General features: G+C 40.1%; 1 protein-coding gene across 2 annotated transcripts in view; it reads left to right on the top strand.

Annotated features, from left to right (window-relative positions):
- The first annotated feature begins 2,211 nt into the window (after nucleotides 1–2,211).
- The window catches only part of LOC111981609 (carbohydrate-responsive element-binding protein), a 32,267-nt gene continuing 10,934 nt past the window's right edge, over nucleotides 2,212–23,544 (top strand). Inside the window, exons 1-7 of one of the 2 annotated variants that reach the window (XM_024012972.2) lie at nucleotides 2,212–2,631; nucleotides 7,713–7,819; nucleotides 8,430–8,512; nucleotides 8,686–8,775; nucleotides 8,892–8,933; nucleotides 18,770–18,944; nucleotides 19,335–19,415. In XM_024012972.2, coding sequence (XP_023868740.1) covers nucleotides 2,261–2,631; nucleotides 7,713–7,819; nucleotides 8,430–8,512; nucleotides 8,686–8,775; nucleotides 8,892–8,933; nucleotides 18,770–18,944; nucleotides 19,335–19,415 — 949 coding nt within the window. In that variant the 5' untranslated portion in view covers nucleotides 2,212–2,260. The remainder of the gene's footprint in view (nucleotides 2,632–7,712; nucleotides 7,820–8,429; nucleotides 8,513–8,685; nucleotides 8,776–8,891; nucleotides 8,934–18,769; nucleotides 18,945–19,334; nucleotides 19,416–23,544) is intronic. The other variant, XM_024012973.2, reaches the window with a different exon arrangement.

Here is a 23,544-nt window from a genome sequence, read left to right as displayed (position 1 = left end):
CGTGTTTCATCGCTAGGTTTTATGGGTATTATGACGCATCAACTGTGGGGCTCTATTAGCCTATTTCTTTGAATACTTTGAACTCTTTGAATACTATATTGAAACTATGACACTATATTCATTTTTAAAGAATTTCCTATTATTAATTTTTGACAATAACAAAATTGAGCAGATTGGACTAGAATGGGGCATAGCCTACTGAATTTATCATCCACCGTTCCAGATAAGTTGTTGTAAGAAAGAGTGGCCTCCATTCAGCTGGTTCCCAGCTGACCCCGGGCCTCATAACAGGACATTTACATGGCATGGGACAACACATCTGGTTTTGTGCCACACTAGAGGCTAGTGGGGCCAGTTTTGGATTGGATGTATCTCATGCGTTCCAGGTTACATCTGTCAACTTCGGCATGTTCTGCACTTACTCAAATGCCACAGTGATTGGCCAAGTTAGAATTGGACCAAAGTTGACCGAGATAAAGTTAGTTTTATACTGGATATTCAGTGCTATTTTGTTTTCTCTCATTAATATCTATTGAACCAAGTATGCCATGACTATGAAGATGGTATATTCTGAATCAGTAGTGTATGGAGATCTTTTAATTTTTTATTATATATTTATTTTTATAAGATGGGTGAGAGGGGGAGTTGGCAAGGAGGGGTAGTTTGAGGTGGGAATTGTCCTGGTGTTTAGACAAAATATGCCATAACTATGAAAAATATATATTCTAAAATGGGGGTTGGATGGGAAAAAAACAGCTTTTGGGGGGGGGGGGGGGGATTTTGAGAAGAAAAAAAATATTCCAGCTTTCAATCTACACAAAGCATGCCATGACTATGAAAATTATATATTCTGAATCGGGGGAGGATGGACAAATACCATGGCTTAAAAAGTAAAAATATTATTAGAATTTTGTACTTTTTTGCAGTCAATCTTCTTTAGGTCTTACTCAAATAATACCATGACAATGGAAATTATATATTTTATTGTTGTTGTTTTTGTTTTTGTTTATATATAAATCATTGAGTGGAACACATTCTATTTCAGTGCCAGCAATATGGGAGGGAAAGGGAGAGATTGTTATTAGATTTAAGCAGTAATGATGTTGAAGAGCCAAGCTTAAATTAACTGCTGATAAAATCTTCAGGGGATGGGGTGGGGGGGAATAATGTCTCTGGTCCACATTACAGTCCAGTTCGTGGCAGTAATGCATTTTTTTAAAATTAAGTAATGGCACGCTTTGTGTAAACTATTGAAGATTAAAAGATAAATTGATGTCCATCTGACTATGAAAATTATATATTCTGAATTGGGGGAGATTCAGAATATATAATTTTCATAGTCATGGCAAGCTTTGGGTAAAGGCTATTGAAGATTGAAAGCAAAAAATATAAGCCAGGGATTTGGGTCCATCCTCCCTGATTCAGAATATATAATATTCATAGTCTTGGCATGCTTTGTCTAAGAGCTATTAAAGATTGAATGCTAAAACATTTCAAAATAATTCACAAAAATAAAAGCTGTGGATTTTAGTCCATCCTCCGCTGATGTCCATCATCCCCTGACTAAGAATATATCATTTTCATAGTAATGGCACACTTTGTGTTAGAGCTATTGAATATTAAAAACTAAATTTTTTATTAAATAAATAAATTTCCCCCCAAAAAAGCCAGGGATTTTGGTCCATCCTCCCTCGATTCAGAATATACAATTTTTATAGTCATAGCTCGCTTTGTGTAAGAGCTGTTATAGATTGAAAGCAAAAACATTTTTATAACTACATTTATAATAAATAAAAGCCGTGGATTTTTGTCCTTCCTCCCCGATTCAGAATATAGTATCATTTTCATAGTAATGGCATGCTTTTTTAAGAGCTATTGAAGATTGAAAGCCAAAATCTTATTATATATATTTTTTAAGTCTCTCTAGATAAAAAAAAAGCATTGGATTTTTGTCCATCCTCCCCTGACTCAGAATATATAATGTTCATAGTCATGGCACGCTTTGTGTAAGAGCTATAGAAGATTGAAAGCCGAAATCTTATAATAATAAAAAATAGAATAAAAAAAGTGTGGATATTTCTCCATTCACCCCTGATTCAGAATATACCGTCTTCATAGTAATGGCATGCTTGGTTCAAAAGCTATTGACAAGAGAAAACCCAATTGCCACCGAATATCCAGTATAAAACTAATTTTACCTCAGTCCAAAACCGGGGGAAAAGTTCATTGCAGCGCGGAGCAAGTTGAATTCTATACTGGAATGGCAATGGCAGAAATAATGTCCCCGGAATTGTCTCAGGGACAAGGACAAGGAAAGCAGAACCAACTCAACGACTTAGAATCAGATTCGGACCAAGAGGAAGATCATGCGGCGACCACCGGGACTGAACCGGCTGTTGCTGGCTCTTTTCTCCGCGCGCAGGTCATCCATAGCGGACACTTTATGGTGTCCTCCCCGCACAGCGACTGCACCCCGCGGAGACGGAAAAGCGGAGCTACGGTGCGATATGATTTCGATACCGTGAACAGGACTTGGTGTCAAACATACAGATTCGGTCCGCTAAGTTCTGGGAGCCTTAGCATCGACCCAACGCTGACCCGGTTATTTGAGTGCATGTCACTGGCTTACAGGTAAATACCTCATTATTGATTATTGTATTGTTTTACTTGTGTGTAAAGTCGTCAATGGTTTCAACATTTCCACGAGGGAAGTTGTCAAAGGTTTCTACATTTCCACACTGCATGAAAATTAACCACAGTACCACCAATTAAAAACGTTTTTGTTGCATCACTTCGTCAAAATATTGTCTGGCCTTACTGTAAAAGCTAGTGTTACAAGTCTCCGTATATGCCTAGTATTATTACACTTTCATAAAACAATTGATTGATACTGTATGTAATAGAGAATGATTAGGCTTAATTAAATAGAAATGACATAAACTCAAAAGGTGTGTGTGTGTAGGCTGTGTGTGTACTGTGTGTGTGCGTACATGTGTGTGGTTGGGTGAAGGGATTCAGAACAGGCTGTAGACTACTTGCGAAACGTGTTTTGAAAATCTTGACAGAGAAGTGGACTTTGGTTTGAGTTGGCAGCCGGTATGTTATGGAAGATTACAGTATAACTAAGGGAAAGGATAAGAGACAGTTACCACAAAGACCCTGTGCCTGCTAGCTCACCTCTATCCCCTTACCCTATATTCAGTGTTTTTCCTTTTGTAATGAAGAATACAAACTGATGCCAACAGGGACTTTGGCATGCTGCAGGAGATTTCACTGCTGATTAGTCTATACATTATTATTAGCACTTCCCTTTCTGTGAATCAGTTACATCACAAGTATTTGTTATCAAAAATGATTTAACAACCACTGGTTGATAGACAGTATACAGTATGTACAGTGTCCAACATTGTCGCCCACCTTCCATTGAGTAAAGCAACTGTTCTTGGCTGAGTAATGGACAGATAGCGACACACAAATGTCCAAAAAACCTTGAAAATAAAATATTTTCACCATCATCAGGAATGATAAAGGAAGGAAGGAGACAAGAATACTTGACATAATAGTTTTATGATACATTGGCAATTTTCAGGGGCAATTTTGCTGGCAACGGAGTGTGGTATGAGACACTGTAGCAATGATGAGCAATGAGCAACATGTGGACATGAATAATAGATGTTATATGAAGCATATATCAACTTAAAACTCAATTTCCCCATTTATTTACGAATCTCCTATAGCCCTTTAACTTTCTTTTTTGTTGACTGCCACATATGTACTGGAATTTATCAGCTAACAAACAAGCAACAAAGGGGTGTTGGCCCTGCTCTGGGCACCCACTCAACCTACTGCCAGTCAAGTCAATGACAATGCATACATAAGGATAATTAGATTTAGAAAAMGTTTTACCTCACAATTCTAAGCTAGGAAGTGCAAACAGTATTCATCAAGCTAACCAGCTAGTTAAATAAAGTAAAAAATATAAAATTAAATGTAAAATCTACATGTCTAGCTAGATAGCGAATTAGCCTGTTTGTCCCATTGACTTAGCATGGGTTTGCGGTTAGCATGCTAATTGATTAACATGCGCACCACCGTGGATGTTTTCGGCAGTTAAACCTGACAAAATGAACATAGTATGTATGTAATAATGTACAGTATCATGATATAATATTGTAGTGGAGAAACATATTGGATGTGAATGGCCAACATTTAATTCCAACATGTGAGTTGATTTTCTCTCACTTCAGCTCAAAAACAGTCGCCATGTTTTTCTCAATATTTGGGAAGAACAGGCTGTTCACATGACCAATATCTGTGCTCTGATTGGAGGATTCCTACAAATTTCCCACTAAGTGGAGCCGCCGATCAAGAGTCGCCAGATAATAAAAAGTTGCTAATTTTCAATGTAAATTAGTTGCAGCAACCATTGCTGGCAACATTGCTCAGCAATATTGTATTGGGTCTTGGTTAGAAGGGATCCAGCTTTTTTAAAATTAACATCAGATTTGACTTTCGTAACAGGGTAGGAGAACTTATGCATCAGGTTAGGATAATTAACGTAGCAGTTTAGGATAATTAGGTTAAGGTTAAGAAAAGGGTTAGAGTTCCCAAAAACGCAAAAAATATAAACTTTTGACGTTCATTTTGACAAAAGCTGGATCCCTTCTAGCCATGACCGCAATTCATTTGGCCGCATATTGGCGGTGTATCATGGCCTTTATTATCTGGGGAATTTTGATGTGCAGCGCCACCTTGTGGACAGTTGTATTTTTTTTTTACAAATCCTCCAATTAGAGCACCGATATGGACTCCCGAGTGGCTCGGCGGTCTAAGGCATTGCATCTCAGTGCAAGAGGTGTCACTACAGTACCTGGTTCGAATCCAGGCTGTGTCACATCCAACTGTGATTGGAAGTCTCATGGGGCTGCGCACAATTGGCCCAGCGTTGTCTGGGTTTGGTCATTGTGAATAATGTAGGCCGTCATTGTGAATAAGATTTTGTTCTTAACTGACTCGCCTAGTTAAATAAAGGTTAATCTCCCGGGTGGCGCAGTGGTCTAGGGCTGCGCCACCAGAGTCTCTGGGTTCACGCCCAGGCTGGGCTGGGTTCGCGCCCAGGCTCGCAGCTGGCCGCAACCGGGAGATCCGTGGGGCGATGCACAATTGGCATAGCGTCGTCCGGGTTTGGCCGGTAGGGAGGGTTTGGCCGGTAGGGATATCCTTGTCTCAGTATGTAAAAAAAAAAAAAATGTAATAAAATGTATGCACTCTACTGTAAGTCGCTCTGGATAAGAGCGTCTGCTCTTGGCCGGTAGGGATATCCTTGTCTCAGTATGTAAAAATGTAATAAAATGTATGCACTCTACTGTAAGTCGCTCTGGATAAGAGCGTCTGCTAAATAAAAAAWAAATAAACTATTGGTCATGTGATCAGTCTGCCGTTCTAAAATATTTAGGAAAACATGGCAACTGTTTTTGAGCTGACGTGAGAGAAAATCAACTCCTGTTTTGGAGTGAAATGTTGGCCATTCACATTTCATATGTTTTCTCTCTACAATATATGATCATGATATGTTAATACATACATACTGTGTACAGTTTGTCATGTTTAACTGACAAAAATATTCATGGTTGGTGCATGCTAATCAGTTAGCATGCTTACCGGAGCTCATGCAAAGTCAAAACCACGTAGCTTGTTAGCTAGCTATAGCCATTTACATTTAGTTTTCCGTTTTAGATAGTTTTTGTATGTTTAGCTAGTTTGCTAGCTAGCTTAAAACCATTGACATCTTACTAGCTTATGATTATGACGTTAGATGTTTGCTAAATTTAGTTATCTTTACTGTATGTCTGCATTGCCATTGACTTGACTGGCACCTCTTTATTGCTTGTTTCTTAGTTGATGAATTTCAGTACAGCTGTGGCAGTCAACTGGCAATAACAAGCTATAGGAGATGAGTAAATAAATGGGGAAATTAAGTTTTAAATTGATTTATGCTTCATATGAAATCTATTATCATGGCCATGCTACTCATTGCTCCAGTGGCTCATACTCCTCTCCTTTGCCACCAACATCGCTCATCTATATTGCATAAAAAATTGCCAATGTGTTATGGCCTTTAGAACTGCCCGAACAATGTCTTCAGTGTGTGTGTGTGTATGGGTGTGTGTGTGTGTGTGTGTGTGTGTGTGTGTGTGTGTGTGTGTGTGTGTGTGTGTGTGTGTGTGTGTGTGCCATGCAATCAACAATCCTTGGCACAGAGAGGAAGTCTCTTCCTTCTACTACTCCAATCTAGCTTTTACAATCTGATAGTTGCTCCATGAATAAAACACACACAACCAGAGCCAAGAAAAATACTGCAGCCCTAAAGAAAGACTGCTACTAAATCCATGTTTCAGGTGTTTACTAGACTATATTCAGCGATAGACCTTACTTTGATTGAGGAAGGAAACTAGGAATATTTGATCATGCTAAGGATACAACAACAAAGTGTACTAGCATAACCAATCATTCAATCTTTAAGCATAACCAATCAATTAATGTATCCTGTATCAGTTTAAATAAAGCTAGCTATTGTCAATGAAATGCAGCACTGAATCTGATAGGATACACACTATTAGCACAGGAATTGTTATTTATTTTTAATGTCCGCTGATGGATCTAATGAACATTGCTTTTTCAAACAGTTTTTCTGAGACATCTTAGTGTTAGCTTTTTTTGTAAGGTGTTAACAGCATAGTTTATGTCAGGTCCTTTGTTAAAACAACATTTTACATAGAACATTTATTAGTCACCCTCCAGATGGGTGAATGTTATGGTTTATTTAACCCATTAGCTTCATCAAGTCAATTTGTACCCGGTTAATGTGCTTCCTCTGCTGTTTTGCTGAACGTGGATGCTGACAGGGTTTTCACTTTAGCCATTTGACATCATCCAGCATCCAGCCCCTAGGAAATGATTCACCTGGCTTCCTAGCAACCCAATAAGCACCAGCCATTAAGTGGCCCCTTCTCACCATCTGATGTGCTGACTGTCTTAGTCTGACACTGGAAAGGCACAGGGTCGAAAACAGTCTGCTTTTTTGCTCAGTGGCATCCTTTCCTTGTATAGTTCACCAAAAGTAGAACATTATTTAGGAAAGAGGGTACCATTTTGGACACATACCCTTTCAGTGTTCTGGTGTATAGGCTCCTCTGATTGGGTGCCATCAGGGCTGTGTGGAAATGATGACGTCAAAGAAAGAGGCAGCATTAATATACAGTTTCAGTGCTCTTGTTTTTAACAATGTGGCAGAGGACTGGTCCTTTCATATATTGTAGCTTTTTCTCAATGCTGGATGATATGTGGAGAATAGAATAAAGAAGAATAGAATAGATCATCCAGTTTCTGCATCTCTAATGTTTATCCTCTGCTTGTAATCTCATCGTTGTGTTTTGACAATCATTAACTCTGTCAATTGCTTGTCTCTCTGTCTCTCTTTCTAAATGGAAGGGAAGGAAGGAAAGTTTGCCCAAGATTGTCATAACATAACCATTCCTTCCTAATAAATAGAATATCTTGAAGTGGGACACAAATTACATTGACGCAAATGTTTTACTTAAATCTCACAGGTATAATGCTTTGTTACTTGTTATAAGCATGTATATGAACCTTTATAATGTCTTAATTCCTTTATTTTGTGTGATTGTAAGGATTATGTTATGTCTTTTCAGTGGTAAAATAGTCTCTCCGAAGTGGAAGTCTTTCAAAGGCCTGCGGCTGCTCTGGAGAGACAAAATCCGTCTGAATAATGGAATCTGGAGAGCCTGGTTCATCCAGTGTAAGTTCTCCTCTCCTCTCCTCTCCTGTGTAGTTAAGTTGGTAGAACATGATGGTTGAAACACCAGAGTTGTGGGTTTGATTCCCACAGGGGACCGGTATGAAAAAGTACCAAAATGTTTCTGTAAATTGCTCTGGAGAAGAGTGTCTGCTAAATGACTAAAATGTAATTCCATTCATCCTCACTCTGTTCTTTCACTCTGAGCAGCTTGCATGTCTCCTGTCGTCCCAGGGTTGTTTAATCTGATAACAGACAGGGAGAGCTTTGTTCAACAGAACTGATACATGGACTTGTTACTACAGTACAGTCACACAAAGAAAATAGCTTGAGTGGGATGTCTTCTACAACAACTACTGTACAATGTGGACTGAATTAATTTTAACACAATGCAGTGTACAGCTTTCCATGCCAAAAACATACTAATGAGAGCTCCATTACTTTATGCACATAATGTTGAAGCCACGTTTGGAAAGAAAACACACAAAAAACTAACAGAATTGACTGATTTATTGAGAGAATTGGCAGAGTTGACAGATTTGAGAGTCCATTGAACCATTAATCCAAGTCATGATTGAATGATCAGTTGTTTCTCGTCCGTCCCGTGGTACAGACGTGGAGAAGAGGAAGAACCCTGTGTGTGGGTTTGTCACCCCACTGGAGGGCTCCGAGGCCGACGCCCATCGCAAACCTGAAGTAGGTGAACTTTGACCCCCAAGGCCTAGTGAGGAAGTAGCCGATATAGTGCACTGCTTTTGAGGAGGGCCTATAAGGCTCTTGTCAAATGTAGTGCACTATGTAGGGAATAGAACATACCCATTTATAATCAACTCCTATTAACTCCTATGTTTTTTGTTTTCTCTTGTAAGGCTATAGTTCTAGAAGGCAGCTACTGGAAGCGTAGGATCGAGGTAGTGATCAAAGAATACCACAAGTGGAGGATCTACTACAAGAAGAGGGTGAGTGCTTATTTTGGACATAGATAAGGATCCTTTTGCATTATGACCTTTTGTTATACATTGTTTTCATGTCATTCCAATTGTACTAAATTCCGTTTCTTCTTCATCCATTGAAGCTTCAGAAAAACAAAGATGGCCTTTTGTCAATGCTACAGAAGGTAAGATAAAGACTTTAATAATTCAACTCTACTTATAATTTCCCTCTTTTTGGAACAGGTTTTAATTTCCCAAAATTTTTGGAACAGGCCCTGCCAGTATGTGCACTCCTTAGTCAAACATTGAAAACATGTGTGAGGAGAGTTTCCATATCTCAATAATTATATATGTTTGGTCAAGTATGAGAACTGACCATTGTCTGACAGCTGACCGTTTATGCCATTAAGTTTAGCCAAACGTGCATGCATGCGCGAGTGTGTGCGTGGCTGTGTGATATTGACCGAGCGGATTACTGACCCAGGTGTATTGTGTTTACTTTAGTAGGTTTGGAGCTCACCATATGTTTGTCAAAGTCCTACCACTGTCTATTAATAGATTCCATTCAGATTCTTCCGGCCTTGGTCAGTCAGAGAAGAAAACAGAGGGGAGGCAGAAAAAGGAAAAATAGAAAACATGCAAAAGTACATGCGTCACAGGCCGACATTGGTGATCAAGTTTGTATTGCCTTCTGTGACAATACCTCTAATCTCTCTCTCTATACCCCCACACAATCTCTCTATTTCTCTGCTCTGCCTGTCTTTCACCAAGGATGTGGCTTCAGACTTTAATATGTAATTTAATCAAATATGACCCACTTGGTGATGGGTTGCATTGTGAAGCAGGGGGAAATGTAAGGTCTTTGTTGTTCTACTGGATGTGTGAACGTGAGTTTGTGACGTCGGTGTCACTCTGGCGCAAAAACAACTGAGCCATATTGGGAAGAGGATGTGGTTTATTTTTTGTTCTTTTTTGTATTTAACCTTTATTCAACTAGGCAAGTCAGTTCAGAACAAATTCTTATTTACAATGACGGCCGACCCAGGCCAAACCCTAACCCGGACGATGCTGGGCCAATTGTGCGCCGCCCTATGGGACTCCCAATTACAGTCAGTTGTGATACAGCTTGGAATCAAACAAGGGTCTGTAGTGATGACTCTAACACTGAGATGCAGTGCCTTAGACCGCTGCGCCATTTGTTTAGGAAGAGAAGCATTGGGAGGAAAGAAAGAGGTTGAGGGATGGAGAGGGGAGAGATGCTGGATATGTACCTTATTAATGACACACATGGGCACACGTGTGTCCTCTCAACCCACAAAACCCTAAACCCACTCTGTGTGCAAAATACATGGTCAGGTGAAGTCCCACACCCACTCTGCATTATGCAGTACATGGTCAGGTTTCCCCTATGCTCCTGTGTTGTCTCCCAACCATTCTGTCACTCTATCTCCTTATTCATCTTCCCCATCCTTTCCTGCACCTCCTACTTTTCACCTCCATTTTACTCCATCTTAATCATCTTACTACACTCTTTAAAAAAAAGTGTTCTTCATTTATCCCCATAGGAGAACCCTTTTTGGTTCCAGTTAGAACCCTTTGGTGGTGAAAACATTTATACCTAGAACCATTTAGTGGTGAAAGGGTTCCACGTAGAACCTCACATTGGTTTAAGGATTCCTCTTGGAGCCTAAAATAGTTATTTTCAGAGGGTTACCTATGGGGACAATTGATGAACCTTTTATGGTTCTAGGTAGCACTTTCTTTTCTGAGAGTGTACAGTTGAAGTTGGAAGTTTACATACACTTGGGTTGGAGTCATTAAAACTCGTTTTTCAACCACTCCACAAATTTCTTTTTAACAAACTATAGTTTTGGCAAGTCGGTTAGGACATCTACTTTGTGCATGACACAAGTAATTTTTCCAACAATTGTTTATAGACAGATTATTTCACATATAATTCACTGTATCACAATTCCAGTGGGTCAGAAGTTCACATACACTAAGTTGACTGTGCCTTTAAACAGCTTGGAAAATTCCAGAAAATGWTGTCATGGCTTTAGAAGCTTCTGATAGGCTAATTTACATCTTTGAGTCAATTGGAGGTGTACCTGTGGATGTATTTCAAGGCCTACCTTCAAACTCAGTGCCTCTTTGCTTGACATCATGGAAAATCAAAAGAAATCAGCCAAGACCTCAGAAGAAAATTGTAGATCTGGTCATCCTTGGGAGCAATTTCCAAACGCCTGAAGGTAACACGTTCATTTATACAATAGTACGCAAGTATAAACACCATGGGACCACGCAGCCGTCATACCGCTCAGGAAGGAGACGCCTTCTGTCTCCTAGAGATGAACGTACTTTGGTGCGGAAAGTGCAAATCAATCCCAGAACAACAGCAAAGGACCTTGTGAAGATGCTGGAGGAGACAGGTACCAAAGTATCTATATCCACAGTAAAACAAGTCCTATATCGACATAACCTGAAAGGCCGCTCAGCAAGGAAGAAGCCACTGCTCCATAACCGCCATAAAAAAGCCAGACTACGGTTTGCAACTGCACATGGGGACAAAGATCGTACTTTTTGGAGAAATGTCCTCTGGTCTGATGTAACAAAAATATAACTGTTTGGCCATAATGACCATCGTTATGTTTGGAGGAAAAAGGGGGTCGCTTGCAAGCCGAAGAACACCATCCCAACTGTGATGCGCGGGGATGGCAGCATCATGTTATGGGCGTGCTTTGCTGCAGGTGGGACTGGTGCACTTCACAAAATAGATGGCATCATGAGGCAGGAAAATTATGTGGATATATTGAAGCAACATCTCAAGACATCAGTCAGGAAGTAAAAGCTTGGTTGCAAATGGGTCTTCCAAATGGACAATGACCCAAAGCATACTTCCAAAGTTGTGGCAAATTGGCTTAAGGACAACAAAGTCAAGGTATTGGAGTGGCCATCACAAAGCCCTGACCTCAATCCCATAGAAAATGTGTGGGCAGAACTGAAAAAGCGTGTGCGAGCAAGGAGGCCTACAAACCTGACTCAGTTACACCAGCTCTGTCAGGAGCTTACTGTGGGAAGCTTGTGGAAGGCTACCCAAAATGATTGTATGTGAACTTCTGACCAACTGGGAATGTGATGAAAGAAATAAAAACTAAAATAAATAATTCTCTCTACTATTATGCTGACATTTCACATTCTTAAAATAAAGTGGTGATCCTACCTGGCCTAAAACAGGGAATTTTTACTAGGATTAAATGTCAGGAATTGTGAAAAACTGAGTTTAAATGTATTAGGCTAAGGTGTATGTAAACTTCTGACTTCAACTGTATGTACCCATCTGAAGTGCAAATGTATTGCATTGTGAAGTCTATACATTGCATGGGAAGTCAGAAGTCAGTTAAGTCATTGTTTACTGTGTCGAAGGTTCTGCAGGTCCTTGAAATACCTGATCAGGTTTGTGAGCACCAGAGATAATGTTTGATTGTGTGTAGAGCTCTGTGTTGTCTGGGACTGTGCTGTACTAGAAGGATAGAGAGATAAAACTGTGTATACAGGGCAGAGCATTTCAGGACTGACTGTGGTTCAAAGGAACACAAGCCGACAAACCTCACTGAGGCCAAAGTTCACTTGACAAGAGCGAAAGCACCTGCTATCAGCTCACAACATTCACACAACTTTTGTAGTTTATCTTGTCTTGACTTAAGCTAGAATTGTGGTCAGTTGCGTATATGGCTTATGTAGGGTTCTTTTTGTTTAGTTCAGTAGCCCTTTCCACTCGCAGTCCATCATCCCATATACGGCTTGAACATTTCAGATTTTTTCATTGATTAGCACCTACATTGGAAACCAGTGGCTGTACAGTAACATGATATATTATGTCAGAGCACAGGTTCTCCATTTAACAGCACTGTATAGGTTTTGACTGACAGCCGTTATAAACTTTAGCACTGCGTGCGACAAGAAGATGCCCCCATCCCTCCTGCTATTTGGGCTACTTTTGCACATTTGTTGTTGTCTGAGTAAGGGAACTGCTGTACCTTAAGATGACTCTATGTATTTTGAAAGATGAGATGTTGAGGATTATAATAAATACTGCTTTGATGTCATACAAGCAAACCACACACCCATGAGTCCAAATGTGTACTTCATATTTTAAATCTCACGTAATTTACAGTATCAATGTTTATGATCGCTATGTTTGATCCACAGTTACAAGGATGAAATGTGATATCATTCAGTTAGTGAAATTACATTGAAAAGACGTCTTTTAGATGCCTTTTCCAGAAGTTGACATCAAGTGAAAGGTTAAAAGACGTATTTTTTGGACGTCGAAAGTACATCTTATACGGATGATAAAAACACATCTTATACGGACTTCACAAATACAAAATACGTATTTCCTGGACTTTGAAAATATATATTTTCCGGGCATTGAAAATACTTATTTTCCTTACGATGAAAATGCGTGTTTTTCAGTCATTGATTCTATGGACAAATTTCAACTGATATACATTATCAATTAGGTAAGTATTATACCACAATAATAATTTTCCACACCTCTTAAAAGGAAAGAGGAGCCAAATGTAGATCGCAACAAAATATGTATTATTGCTCCCATAAATCACATGCAATTAAGTAAGCTTTTTAAAAGCTTTAAATCTGAATGATGATGTTCAAAGTAGTCTAATACATAGAAAAAAAGAAGAAAAAAACACTTAAACTACAATAAGATTCTGAGTAACGATTACATATTATTTTTCTTGCTATGACTGTGATATGTTGTTGTTTATCTACCTTAGGTGAATACACTAACTGTAAGTCACTCTGGATAAGAGCGTCTGCTGAATGACCAAAATGTAATTGTAAAAAACAACACTTTTGCAAGGCACACTAGTTCTTATTCTAATGAGCTCCGCCCCCAAACAAGTACACATTTGGTCATTGAGGACCAGATCCAAATCTTAACGAATCATAGACATCTAGGCTGTTTCACAAGTTTGAACATCACAGTACAGTACGGCACAGTTTAGTACAGTAGAGCACAATAGAACACAGAAGAGTAAAGTACAGTACAGTACAATAGAATACGGTATGGTACGGTACAGGACAGTAGTTTTTTCAGTGGAGTACATTACAGTATGGTATATTACAGTAGAGTTTAATTCATTACAGTTAAGTACAGTAGAGTACATTACGTATAGTTTAATGCAGTAGAGTACAGTACAGTACAATACAGTAGTTTAATTCAGTACAGTAGAGTAAAGTACAGTTTAGTTTAGTAGAGTACATTAAAGTAGGGTACAATATAGTACACTACTTTATACTTTACGGTACTCTAGTGTGCTCTACTGTAATGTACTGTACTCTGCTGTACTGTACTGTACTGTGCTGTCAAATTTGTGTAGGTCTGTTTTTGGGGGTTTATTTATTCGCACCAAAGAAAAGAAGTGAAAGACAAAACTGTACGGACAAAAAACTGGTAAAAACGGTGTGCAGGTGAGGTTGGAAGCCCAAAAGCGCTGATATGAAAACCAGACCACAAATAAGTACCAAAAAAAAGTTTGTTCAATCAGTTAAACAAAGCATATTAATTATAATTGTACATGATATACTCAGTATATAAGAAAAAACATGTTTGATTATGTATGTGTGTGTGAGAGTGTGAGAGTGTGAGAGTTAGGCTACATGGAGGGGATTATTGGTAGTTTGGTTCATCAGACTGACCCCCAGTCTTCACTTGGAAGTTATTGAGGGATGATGAAGTTTTGGCAAGATTAAGAAAATTATTCCAGAGTATGGTACCTCTCTATCTGATAGAGAATTGACTATGTGAGGTGCGGCAGTGGGGAGGGTGAAGGTTATCGCGGTGTCTTGTGTTCTATAGATGGATTTCAGAATTAACCTGGAATAATCCATTGAAGGGTTTAGGTAAACAGTCTGGGAGGTATGAGTAGTTGTGTACTGGCCCAAACAATATTACAGTAAATGAAATATGGGTAAATAAGCTATAGTATAGAGTTAGGAAGTTAAGCCTGATGAACCAAACCACAAATCTTTTTGATGATACCAACCGATTTCATTACTTTGCTAAAGACAAATTGAACATGATCTTTCCAGGATAACTTTTCATCAATTCGAAGGAATCTAGTGGATGTGACTTGTTCCATTTCATTCTGACCAATTCCAAATCAAATCAAAGTTTATTTGTCATGTGCGCCAAATACAACAGGTGTAGTAGACCTTACAGTGAAATGCTTACCCTAATCAACAGTGCAAGGCCCTAACCAACAGTGCAATTTAGTAAAAAATAGGTATTAGGTGAACAATAGATAAGTAAAGAAATAAAAAACAACAGTAAAAAGTAAGTGAAAAATAACAGTAGCGAGGCTATATACAGTAGCGAGGCTATAACAGTAGCGAGGCTATAACAGTAGCGAGGCTATATACAGTAGCGAGGCTATAACAGTAGCGAGGCTATATACAGACGGGCTAATTGAGGTAGCATGTACATGAATGTATAGTTAAAGTGACTATGCATATATGATAAACAGAGAGTAGCAGCAGCGTAAAAGAGGGGTTGGGGTGGGACAATGCAAAAAGTCTGGATAGCCATTTGATTACCTGTTCAGGAGTCTTATGGTTTGGCGTAAAAGCTGTTGTGAAACCTTTTGGTCCGTGCGGTAGTAGAGAGAACAGTCTATGATTGGGGTGGCTGGGGTCTTTGACAATTTTTAGGGCCTTCCTCTGACACCACCTGGTGTAGAGGTCCTGGATGGCAGGCAGCTTAGCCCCAGTGATGTACTGGGCCGTACGCACTACCCTCTGTAGTGCCTTGCGGTCAGAGGCCGAGCAGTTGCCGTACCAGGCAGTGATGCAACCAGTCAGGATGCTCTCGATGTTGCAGCTGTAGAACCTTTTGAGGATCTGAGGACCCATGCCAAATCGTTTTAGTCTCCTGGGGGGGAATAGGCTTTGTTGTGCCCTCTTCACAACTGTCTTGGGGTGTTTGGACCATTCTAGTTTATTGGTGATGATTGAGATTCTGGCTCTTTTTTTTAACAATATTTCTTATCCTTACTAGTGAATACAATAAAGTTAGATTTTTTTTACATTTAGAGATCATTTGTTTATCTGGAACCATTCAGCAAATGTTGCCATACCTGAGTTGGCTTCATGAATTAGTGAATCAAAATGATTGTGTGATAAGAATCAAATTGGTATCATCAGCAAAGAGAATGGGACGTACAGTAGAAGACACAGCAGCAAGGTCATTGATATAGATTAGGAATAACAAAGGTCACAATTATCCAACCCTGTGGCACATCACAGGATATCTAGGCCCTGGTAGATGCATAGCCAACCAATTGCATAAACACATTGTTCTCTATCATAAACATAACTATATAACCAATTATAGTTATAATCATGAAAACCGTAATAATGCAATTTAGAAAGTAATATTTAATGATTCACCATGTCAAACGCTTTGGATAAATCAAAAAAGATGCCAAGAGCGTATTCATTGTTGAACAAAAATATAAACGGAACTTATAATGTGTTGGTCCCATGTTTCATAAGCTGAAATAAAAGAGGCCAGAAATTTTCCATACACACAAAAAGCTTATTTCTCTCAAATGTTGTGCAAACATTTGTTTACTTCCCTGTTAGTGAGCATTTCTCCTTTGCCAAGATAATCCATCCACCTGACAGGTGTGGCATATCAAGAAGCTGATTAAACAGCATGATTACTACACAGGTGCGCCTTGTGSTGGAGACAATAAAAGGCCACTCTAAAATGTGCAGTTTTCTCACACAACACAATGCCACAGATGTCTCAAGTTTTGAGGGAGCATGCAATTGGCATACTGACGGCAGGAATGTACACCAAAGCTGTTGCCAGAGAACTGAATGTTCATTTCTCTACCATAAGCCACCTCCAGCTTCGTTTTCGAGAATTTGGCAGTACGTCCAACCGGCCTCAAAAACACAGATCACGTGTAACCACGCTAGCCTAGGACCTCCACATCAGGCTTCTTCACCTGCGAGATTGTCTGAGACCAGCCACCCGGACAACTGATGAAACTTTGGGTTTGCACAACCGAAGAATTTCTGCACAAACTGTCCGAAACCGTCTCAGGGAAGCTCGTCTGCGTGCGTCCTCACCAGGGTTTTGACCTGACTGCAGTTCTGGGTCGTAACCGACTTCAGTGGGTAAATGCTCACCTTCGATGGCCACTGGCACGCTGGAGAAGTGTGTTCTTCATGGATGAATCCCGGTTTCAGCTGTACAGATGGCAGACAGCATGTATGGCGTCGTGTGGGTGAGCGGTTTGCGGATGTCAACGTGCACAGTTTGGAAAGGTGTGTGGCCACCTTGTGACATCAATTAGACCTCACACTCAAACCCTTCTAACAATTTTTTCTTATCGTGCACCTAATCAAAAATGTCTATGAATATTCTTACTATGTAACTGGATGTATCCAGAGTATTTTCAGATATTGTTATTGACAAATTCTGTGAAAAGTACAGTAAATTAAAAAAGCACATAGTTGTTCTGTTAGAAACATTTAAATGTGGCCCTATCCATATAGGCCAATTTCCACGAATGTAAGGGGTTAATTATTGGCTTAATATTAGGGAATTATCACAATTGACATAGACTAAATATTGCTATTATTATTGTGATAAAGTAGAAGGAATGTGGAGGCAAAATAGCATGTGATTGAAAGAATAACTGAATAAAACAGGTAGAAGTGACAGAATAGGATAGTTAGTATTTCTTCTGTATTTTCACTGAGGTTTATTGCGTCTGTGTGTCTGCAGAGGGGCGGGGGTCTCTCTTCATGTCTGTCCGTCTGCACGTGAATGTGTGACTGACAGAATTAGGTCAGGGACAATAGACTGCTGCTCTCATTATATGGAGAGACATTAAAATAAAGAAATTACTAAAAATAACGAATAATGGAACCAGGTTCCCGGCACGTACACACAGCACATCTATGCTATAATTCCCTTTCTGTGAATGAAAAAAACTAAAAGGTGTAAACAGGGGGTTTGTCGTAATCAAAAGTCATTTCCGCCTCATTCAGGGCTTTTCTATAAATGTCTCCCCTGGTTTGGGACTGAATATTTAAAGGTTAGGACATGAGGGTGTAACACAGCATTTTAAACACAGAGAGCAGACAGAGACTAGATTAGCTGTGGATGATCGTGAATATTTATATGATTATTGGATGTGCTTGGGGGACTTGATGAAGAATATTTAAACTATATTTAACCTTTGGGCTTGAATAGCTGAATTGGACATTATTGGACACAATGAGGGAGGCAAGTGAAGTTCCATTATTGTTCAGTTGTTTTTGTCTGAGTTTAGTACATTTAGTGGACAGATAAGGACTGTGATACATTCCTTTGCTGTTTTGATTTGAGTTGATATTCATATTCTTGCATTTATAAAAATTAAGAGAATTGGCCGATTTAAATATTTTATCATAGTTTTAGAGCGGTTAAATTCACATAACACGYTGTGAATTACTTTCTGTTGGACTTACTCAATATTCTAATGTGATGTTTGCCAGTCTTTTTCATCTACTCCTGTCAAATATTGTACTGTACTCCTGCACTCATCTGTGAAGACCTTTTCCTTATCACATGCTTTAGTGTTGTTGTTAGTGCCCTCTAGTGTGAGGACCAGGTTTTGAGATGCGATTTGTGTCCTGAAATCTCAATTTGGGTGTCCATTCTTCGGCTCTATCTCAACTAATCTTTACGTGTTCCCTTGCACCTCTCTACGCCTCCTTCTCAACCCTATTGGAGGAGAAGGTCCAAGGGCTCCACCCTCTGACCTTCTTCTTCAAAGGGTTTTGAGAATGACGAGAGTAAATAGTATGGGAGGAAGTGCATAAAGATGAATTGCGATAGAGCCTTTTTTAGATCAGTGATTTCTTCAAGGGAGCCAGGAAGGATATATTTTAGTGTTGGAACAGAGCCTTCATGTTATCCCCACCCCACTGTGTCCAGGGTCAGATCTGCAGGGCGGAGCTGGAGAAATGGTCCAGTCAGATGTACCAGGAGCCTGAGGTCATGCCAGAGGAGGTCCACATGTTTGACCTGGACTGCTTTCTGTCCGACATCTCTGACACCCTGTTCACCATGACCCAGAAGCCCTGCCCGTGGGCCAACGACCGGCACAACAGTGAGTACCACACCACAACGTCCATTCTACTTACTTATCTACCTACAGTATGTCTATTATACTTAGAGGAACCATTTTACTGTCTACTGAAGCCCTACAGAAGCCCTGTCTATGATACTTGTAACACTATGATACAAATCCCTATGAAATTGAAAATGTTTCTTCTTCTTTTTATTTTATTGACAAAAATAACAGAATACACCACTTACCATTTATCCAACCTATGGTCATGTGAGACAATAATGCAGGAAAGAAACCGCCCAACAAATGAGGAACTTCAAATGAATAAATTAGGCTAAAGATACAAACAGAGGCACACACCCATTGTCTCGCTGTCTCTGGTATGTTTTTCTGTATGTGATAGTAGTGTCCTACCTCATTCCTCCTCAGCGTACACCAGCAATGCTGACATGATCCAGCCAGGTCTCACCCCACTGCAGCCCAATCTAGACGACTTCATGGATATCCCAGGTATTGTGTGTGTGGACTGGATTTCTCTAGCGGTTTACAAACTATCAGGTCTACCTGATCTGTTCCTGGCTGGCTCAGATGTTTTTTTCATGTCTTCTCCGATCTCTTAAAGTCAGCTATAACAGCCTCCACTCTTCTGGGAAGGCTTTCCACTACATGTTGGAACATTGCTGCGGAGCATTAGTGAGGTCAGGCACTGATGTTGGGCGATTATAGGCCTGGCTCGCAGTCAGCGTTCCAATTCATTCCAGAGGAGTTCGATGGGGTTGAGGTCAGGGCTCTGTGCAGACCAGTCAAGTTCTTTCACATCTATCTCGACAAACCATTTCTGTATGGACCTCGCTTTGTGCACAGGAGCATTGTCATGCTGAAACAGGAAAGGGCCTTCCCCAAACTGTTGCCACAAAGTTGGAAACACAGAATCGTCTAGAATGTCATTGTATGCTGTAGTGTTAAGATTTCCCTTAATGGGAACTAAGGGGCCTAGCCCAAAACATGAAAAACAGCCCCAGACCATTATTCCTCCTCCACCAAATGTTACAGTTGGCACTATACATTGGGGCAGGTAGTGTTCACTTGGCATCCGCCAAACCCAGATACGTCCGTCGGACTGCCAGATGGTGAAGTGTGATCCATCACGCAAGAGGACGCATTTCCACTCCTCCACAGTCCAATGGTGGCGAGCTTTATACCTCTCCAGCCGACGCTTGGCATTGCGATCTAAGGCTTATGTGCGGCTGCTCGGCCATGGAAACTCCCGATGAACAGTTCTTGTGCTGACGTTGCTTCCAGAGGCAGTTTAGAATTCGATAGTGAGTGTTGCACCAGAGGAAAGATTCTCTGTGCGCTTCAGCACTCGGCGGTCCCGGGCTGTGAGCTTGTGTGTCTACCACTTCATCTGAGCTGTTGTTGCTCCTAGACGTTTCCACTTCACAATAACAGGACTTACAGTTGACCGGGGCAGCTCTAGCAGGGCATACATTTGACGAACTGACTTGCTGGAAAGGTGGCATCCTATGACGACGCCACATTGAAAGTCACTGAGCTCTTCAGTAAGGCCACTCTACTGCCAATGTTTGTCTATGGAGATTGCGTGGCTGTGCGCTCGATTTTATACACCTGTCAGCAATGGGTGTGGCTGAAACAACCGAATCCACTAAGTTTAAGGAGTGTCTACATGCTTTTGTATATATAGTGATATATCGAAAGCTTGGGACTATAAGGTTGTATCTGCATTTTTGTCAAAATTGAGTTATTGACATAGCCTTGTTCTATTCAATGTTCTCCACCTACATAGTACTCTAAGTACCTCCAATTCATGTTGTTAAGTTCAAAAGAGTACAATATAAAAATTGCGTACACCATTTAAACCAATGAGGGTTCGGAACTTTAAAGTCAATTATCTCAGAGTCATCTTTTTGCAGATAAAAACTTAAAGTCCCAAGCTCTTGATATGACTTGGTATGGTTACATTAAATTTGCTCTGTTAAACCTATCCTTTGGAATGACTTCGACAGCAACAGTGAATCTATTTTAGTTAGTAAAAGATCCCTCATTAATCATTTTCATGACAGCACATTGGTAGTAGTCAGTAACAAATATCAATTCTAAGCATGGCTGGGCTTGGTTTTTAATATTTATTTATTTAACCTTTATTTAACTAGGCAAGTCAGTTAAGAACAAATTCTTATTTACAATGACGGCCTACCCCGGCCAAACCCGGACGACGCTGGGCCAATTGTGCGCCTCCCTATGGGACTCCCAATCACGGCCGGATGTGATACAGCCTAGAATCAAACCAGGGACTGTAGTGACGCCTCTTGCACTGAGATGCAGTGCCTTAGACCGCTGTGCCACTCAGGAGCCCTGGATGGGAGACCAAATGTATAGCTGTAGATAGATCAACTCTCCAGTAAGAGGTGATGCCAATCCTATAGTTTTTTTTCTGATACTGGATCTCACGTTGTTTCAAAGGCACAAATTCAACATATTTTATGGATGGTTTGTCTATGTTGAAAATTGGTTACCATGATGACAATCCTGTGATTGACATGTCACCTTCAAAACAGCAGTTTACATTGACTACTTTTTTCAAATCAATGTATTTACCACGTAGATTCCACGCCACAATACGTTGGCAGATTACGTTGAAGCAATGTTCATTTAAACAGTTTGTGCCCTTTGGGTTACTATATGTGTAGGGAAATCTGATGGACAGATGTGGTGACCAGAAACGATTGAAGCTCCTGATAAAAAGTTATAAATGCTACTTTATCAGTGTCTTTACCTATATATAGATTAAACGTATGTACTCTGTCGAAGAGAGTTAGAGCTACAAGAATAGTTTTTCACATACACAATCACTGCATGTAGCCAAAATGACTCTGTTAAGCAGGTGGCCAGGTATGCATCTTTAATCGATTTATATTTAGGCCTTCTCTTCTAAATATGCAGCTGGGGCCACCCATATGAAAATGAATATTTTTTTGCATGTATTATTATATTATTGAGTTAAGGATTCCTCTGTGAGTGGCACCCCTGGGCTGGGCGCTCTGTTCTGTGTCGTGTTTATGCCATGTCCGGAGTGAGCAGGAGGTCAGAGGCTGGGTTGAGACACAGTAGAGTAGGGAAGTGGAAGCGCATGTGGTTAACCGCAACACGTGGCAAAGGGGCCCAGCGGGATCAAGGGAATGAAGAGATGGAGATATTGGAAGGTAGTATGATTTATTTTCTTCTCCGGTGGTTTGAGTAGAGGATAACATTGTTTATTACAGGAACTCTTTATTGCATTGTTGCAACTCTCAGTTTGATCACTTCCTAGGATAGTAATATGCCCTGGACTGCCATATTGATTTTATAATTATATATTTGTCAGTGCTGCATTTTGTCCCTCTACATACCGGTACTGTAGTCCCCTGTACTGTGTGTGTGAGTGGGTTGTCAGGGGTATTGGCATGTGCATGTTCCTCCTGGTCTGTTCTTATGGCCTTGCCAGTACCAGGGTCCTTTGGCAGTAGGGTCCTTTGGGATCAGCTTTCTGCCTCCGTCACCAGGGTCAGCAGGGTGGCAGGGTGCTTGTCAGGGCCCATGTGTTTAACTAATGGACACACAAATAGAGACTCCCTTCCCATCCCTCCATGTGACTGTGTCACAACATACACCAATGCCATGATGTGACTGAGACGGAAGGAAACAAAGCTACGCCGCTGGTCACTGATCTCAGGTTGTTTATCATACCAGGTTGGTGTGAGTGTGTATGATCCTCAGTTGTTAGAGTAGGGTTGCCCACTGATACAGTGTCTTCTTCAACCTTCTTGAAGGTTCACATTGCTAAGGAACTAAGGTTCATATTGGTAAGTATTCTTGTAAATTATCTCTGAAAATGTACTACTGTGAGATTTTATGGGATTTTTTCATATCTTATCAGGTATTCCCTTAAAATATTGCATTCATTGAGGAAGGAGATTATTTCGTTCAATTTGTTTTAAACTTAAAATACGATTTCCTGATTTCACTGAAATAAATTCCTGGTACCTGCTGTGCAAAAAATTCACAGAATGTTGTTATCATAGAGGCGGGAATTGAATATGGTTAAAATGATAGAAACAACTAAATAAGTGATTGACAACAATGGGCTTGGGCCAGTATCATGGTGCAGTGATGTACTCACGTGTGTTTATTTGCTTTGACTGCTGTACTTTACAGTATTTGTCCTGAAAGGGTATACTTAGGGTTGTGGCGGTTGCGAAATTTCGTCAGCCGGTGATTGTCAAGCAAATAATTGTCGGTCTCATGGTAATTGAACGTTAATTAAAATAAACAAATTTAGCATCTCCTGGCTTCCACACATAGCCTACAAGCCACTGATGCAGACCTTTGGAACATCTACATTTTAAAAAGTCTAATAAATCATTGTAATATAGCCTACAACTTCACAATAAATCCATTATTTATTTTAGACAGGTCTAAAGAAGCATGATATGAAGAAAATGTAGTCTATTTCAGAAGAACAGAACAGAATAACATACTCTGAGTTGTCCTATGCCAAATGGCTGTTGGCTACACTAGTTCATTTAGCAGACTTCTAAGATTTGCTTAGAATTCCAAGGCATTATTTTCTCCAAACGAT

The sequence above is a fragment of the Salvelinus sp. IW2-2015 genome, linkage group LG20 (genome assembly GCF_002910315.2).
Source record: "Salvelinus sp. IW2-2015 linkage group LG20, ASM291031v2, whole genome shotgun sequence".
NCBI classification, from domain to species: domain Eukaryota; kingdom Metazoa; phylum Chordata; class Actinopteri; order Salmoniformes; family Salmonidae; genus Salvelinus; species Salvelinus sp. IW2-2015.
Note: the sequence above shows the minus strand (reverse complement) of the source record. Positions and strands in the feature narration are given on the sequence as shown.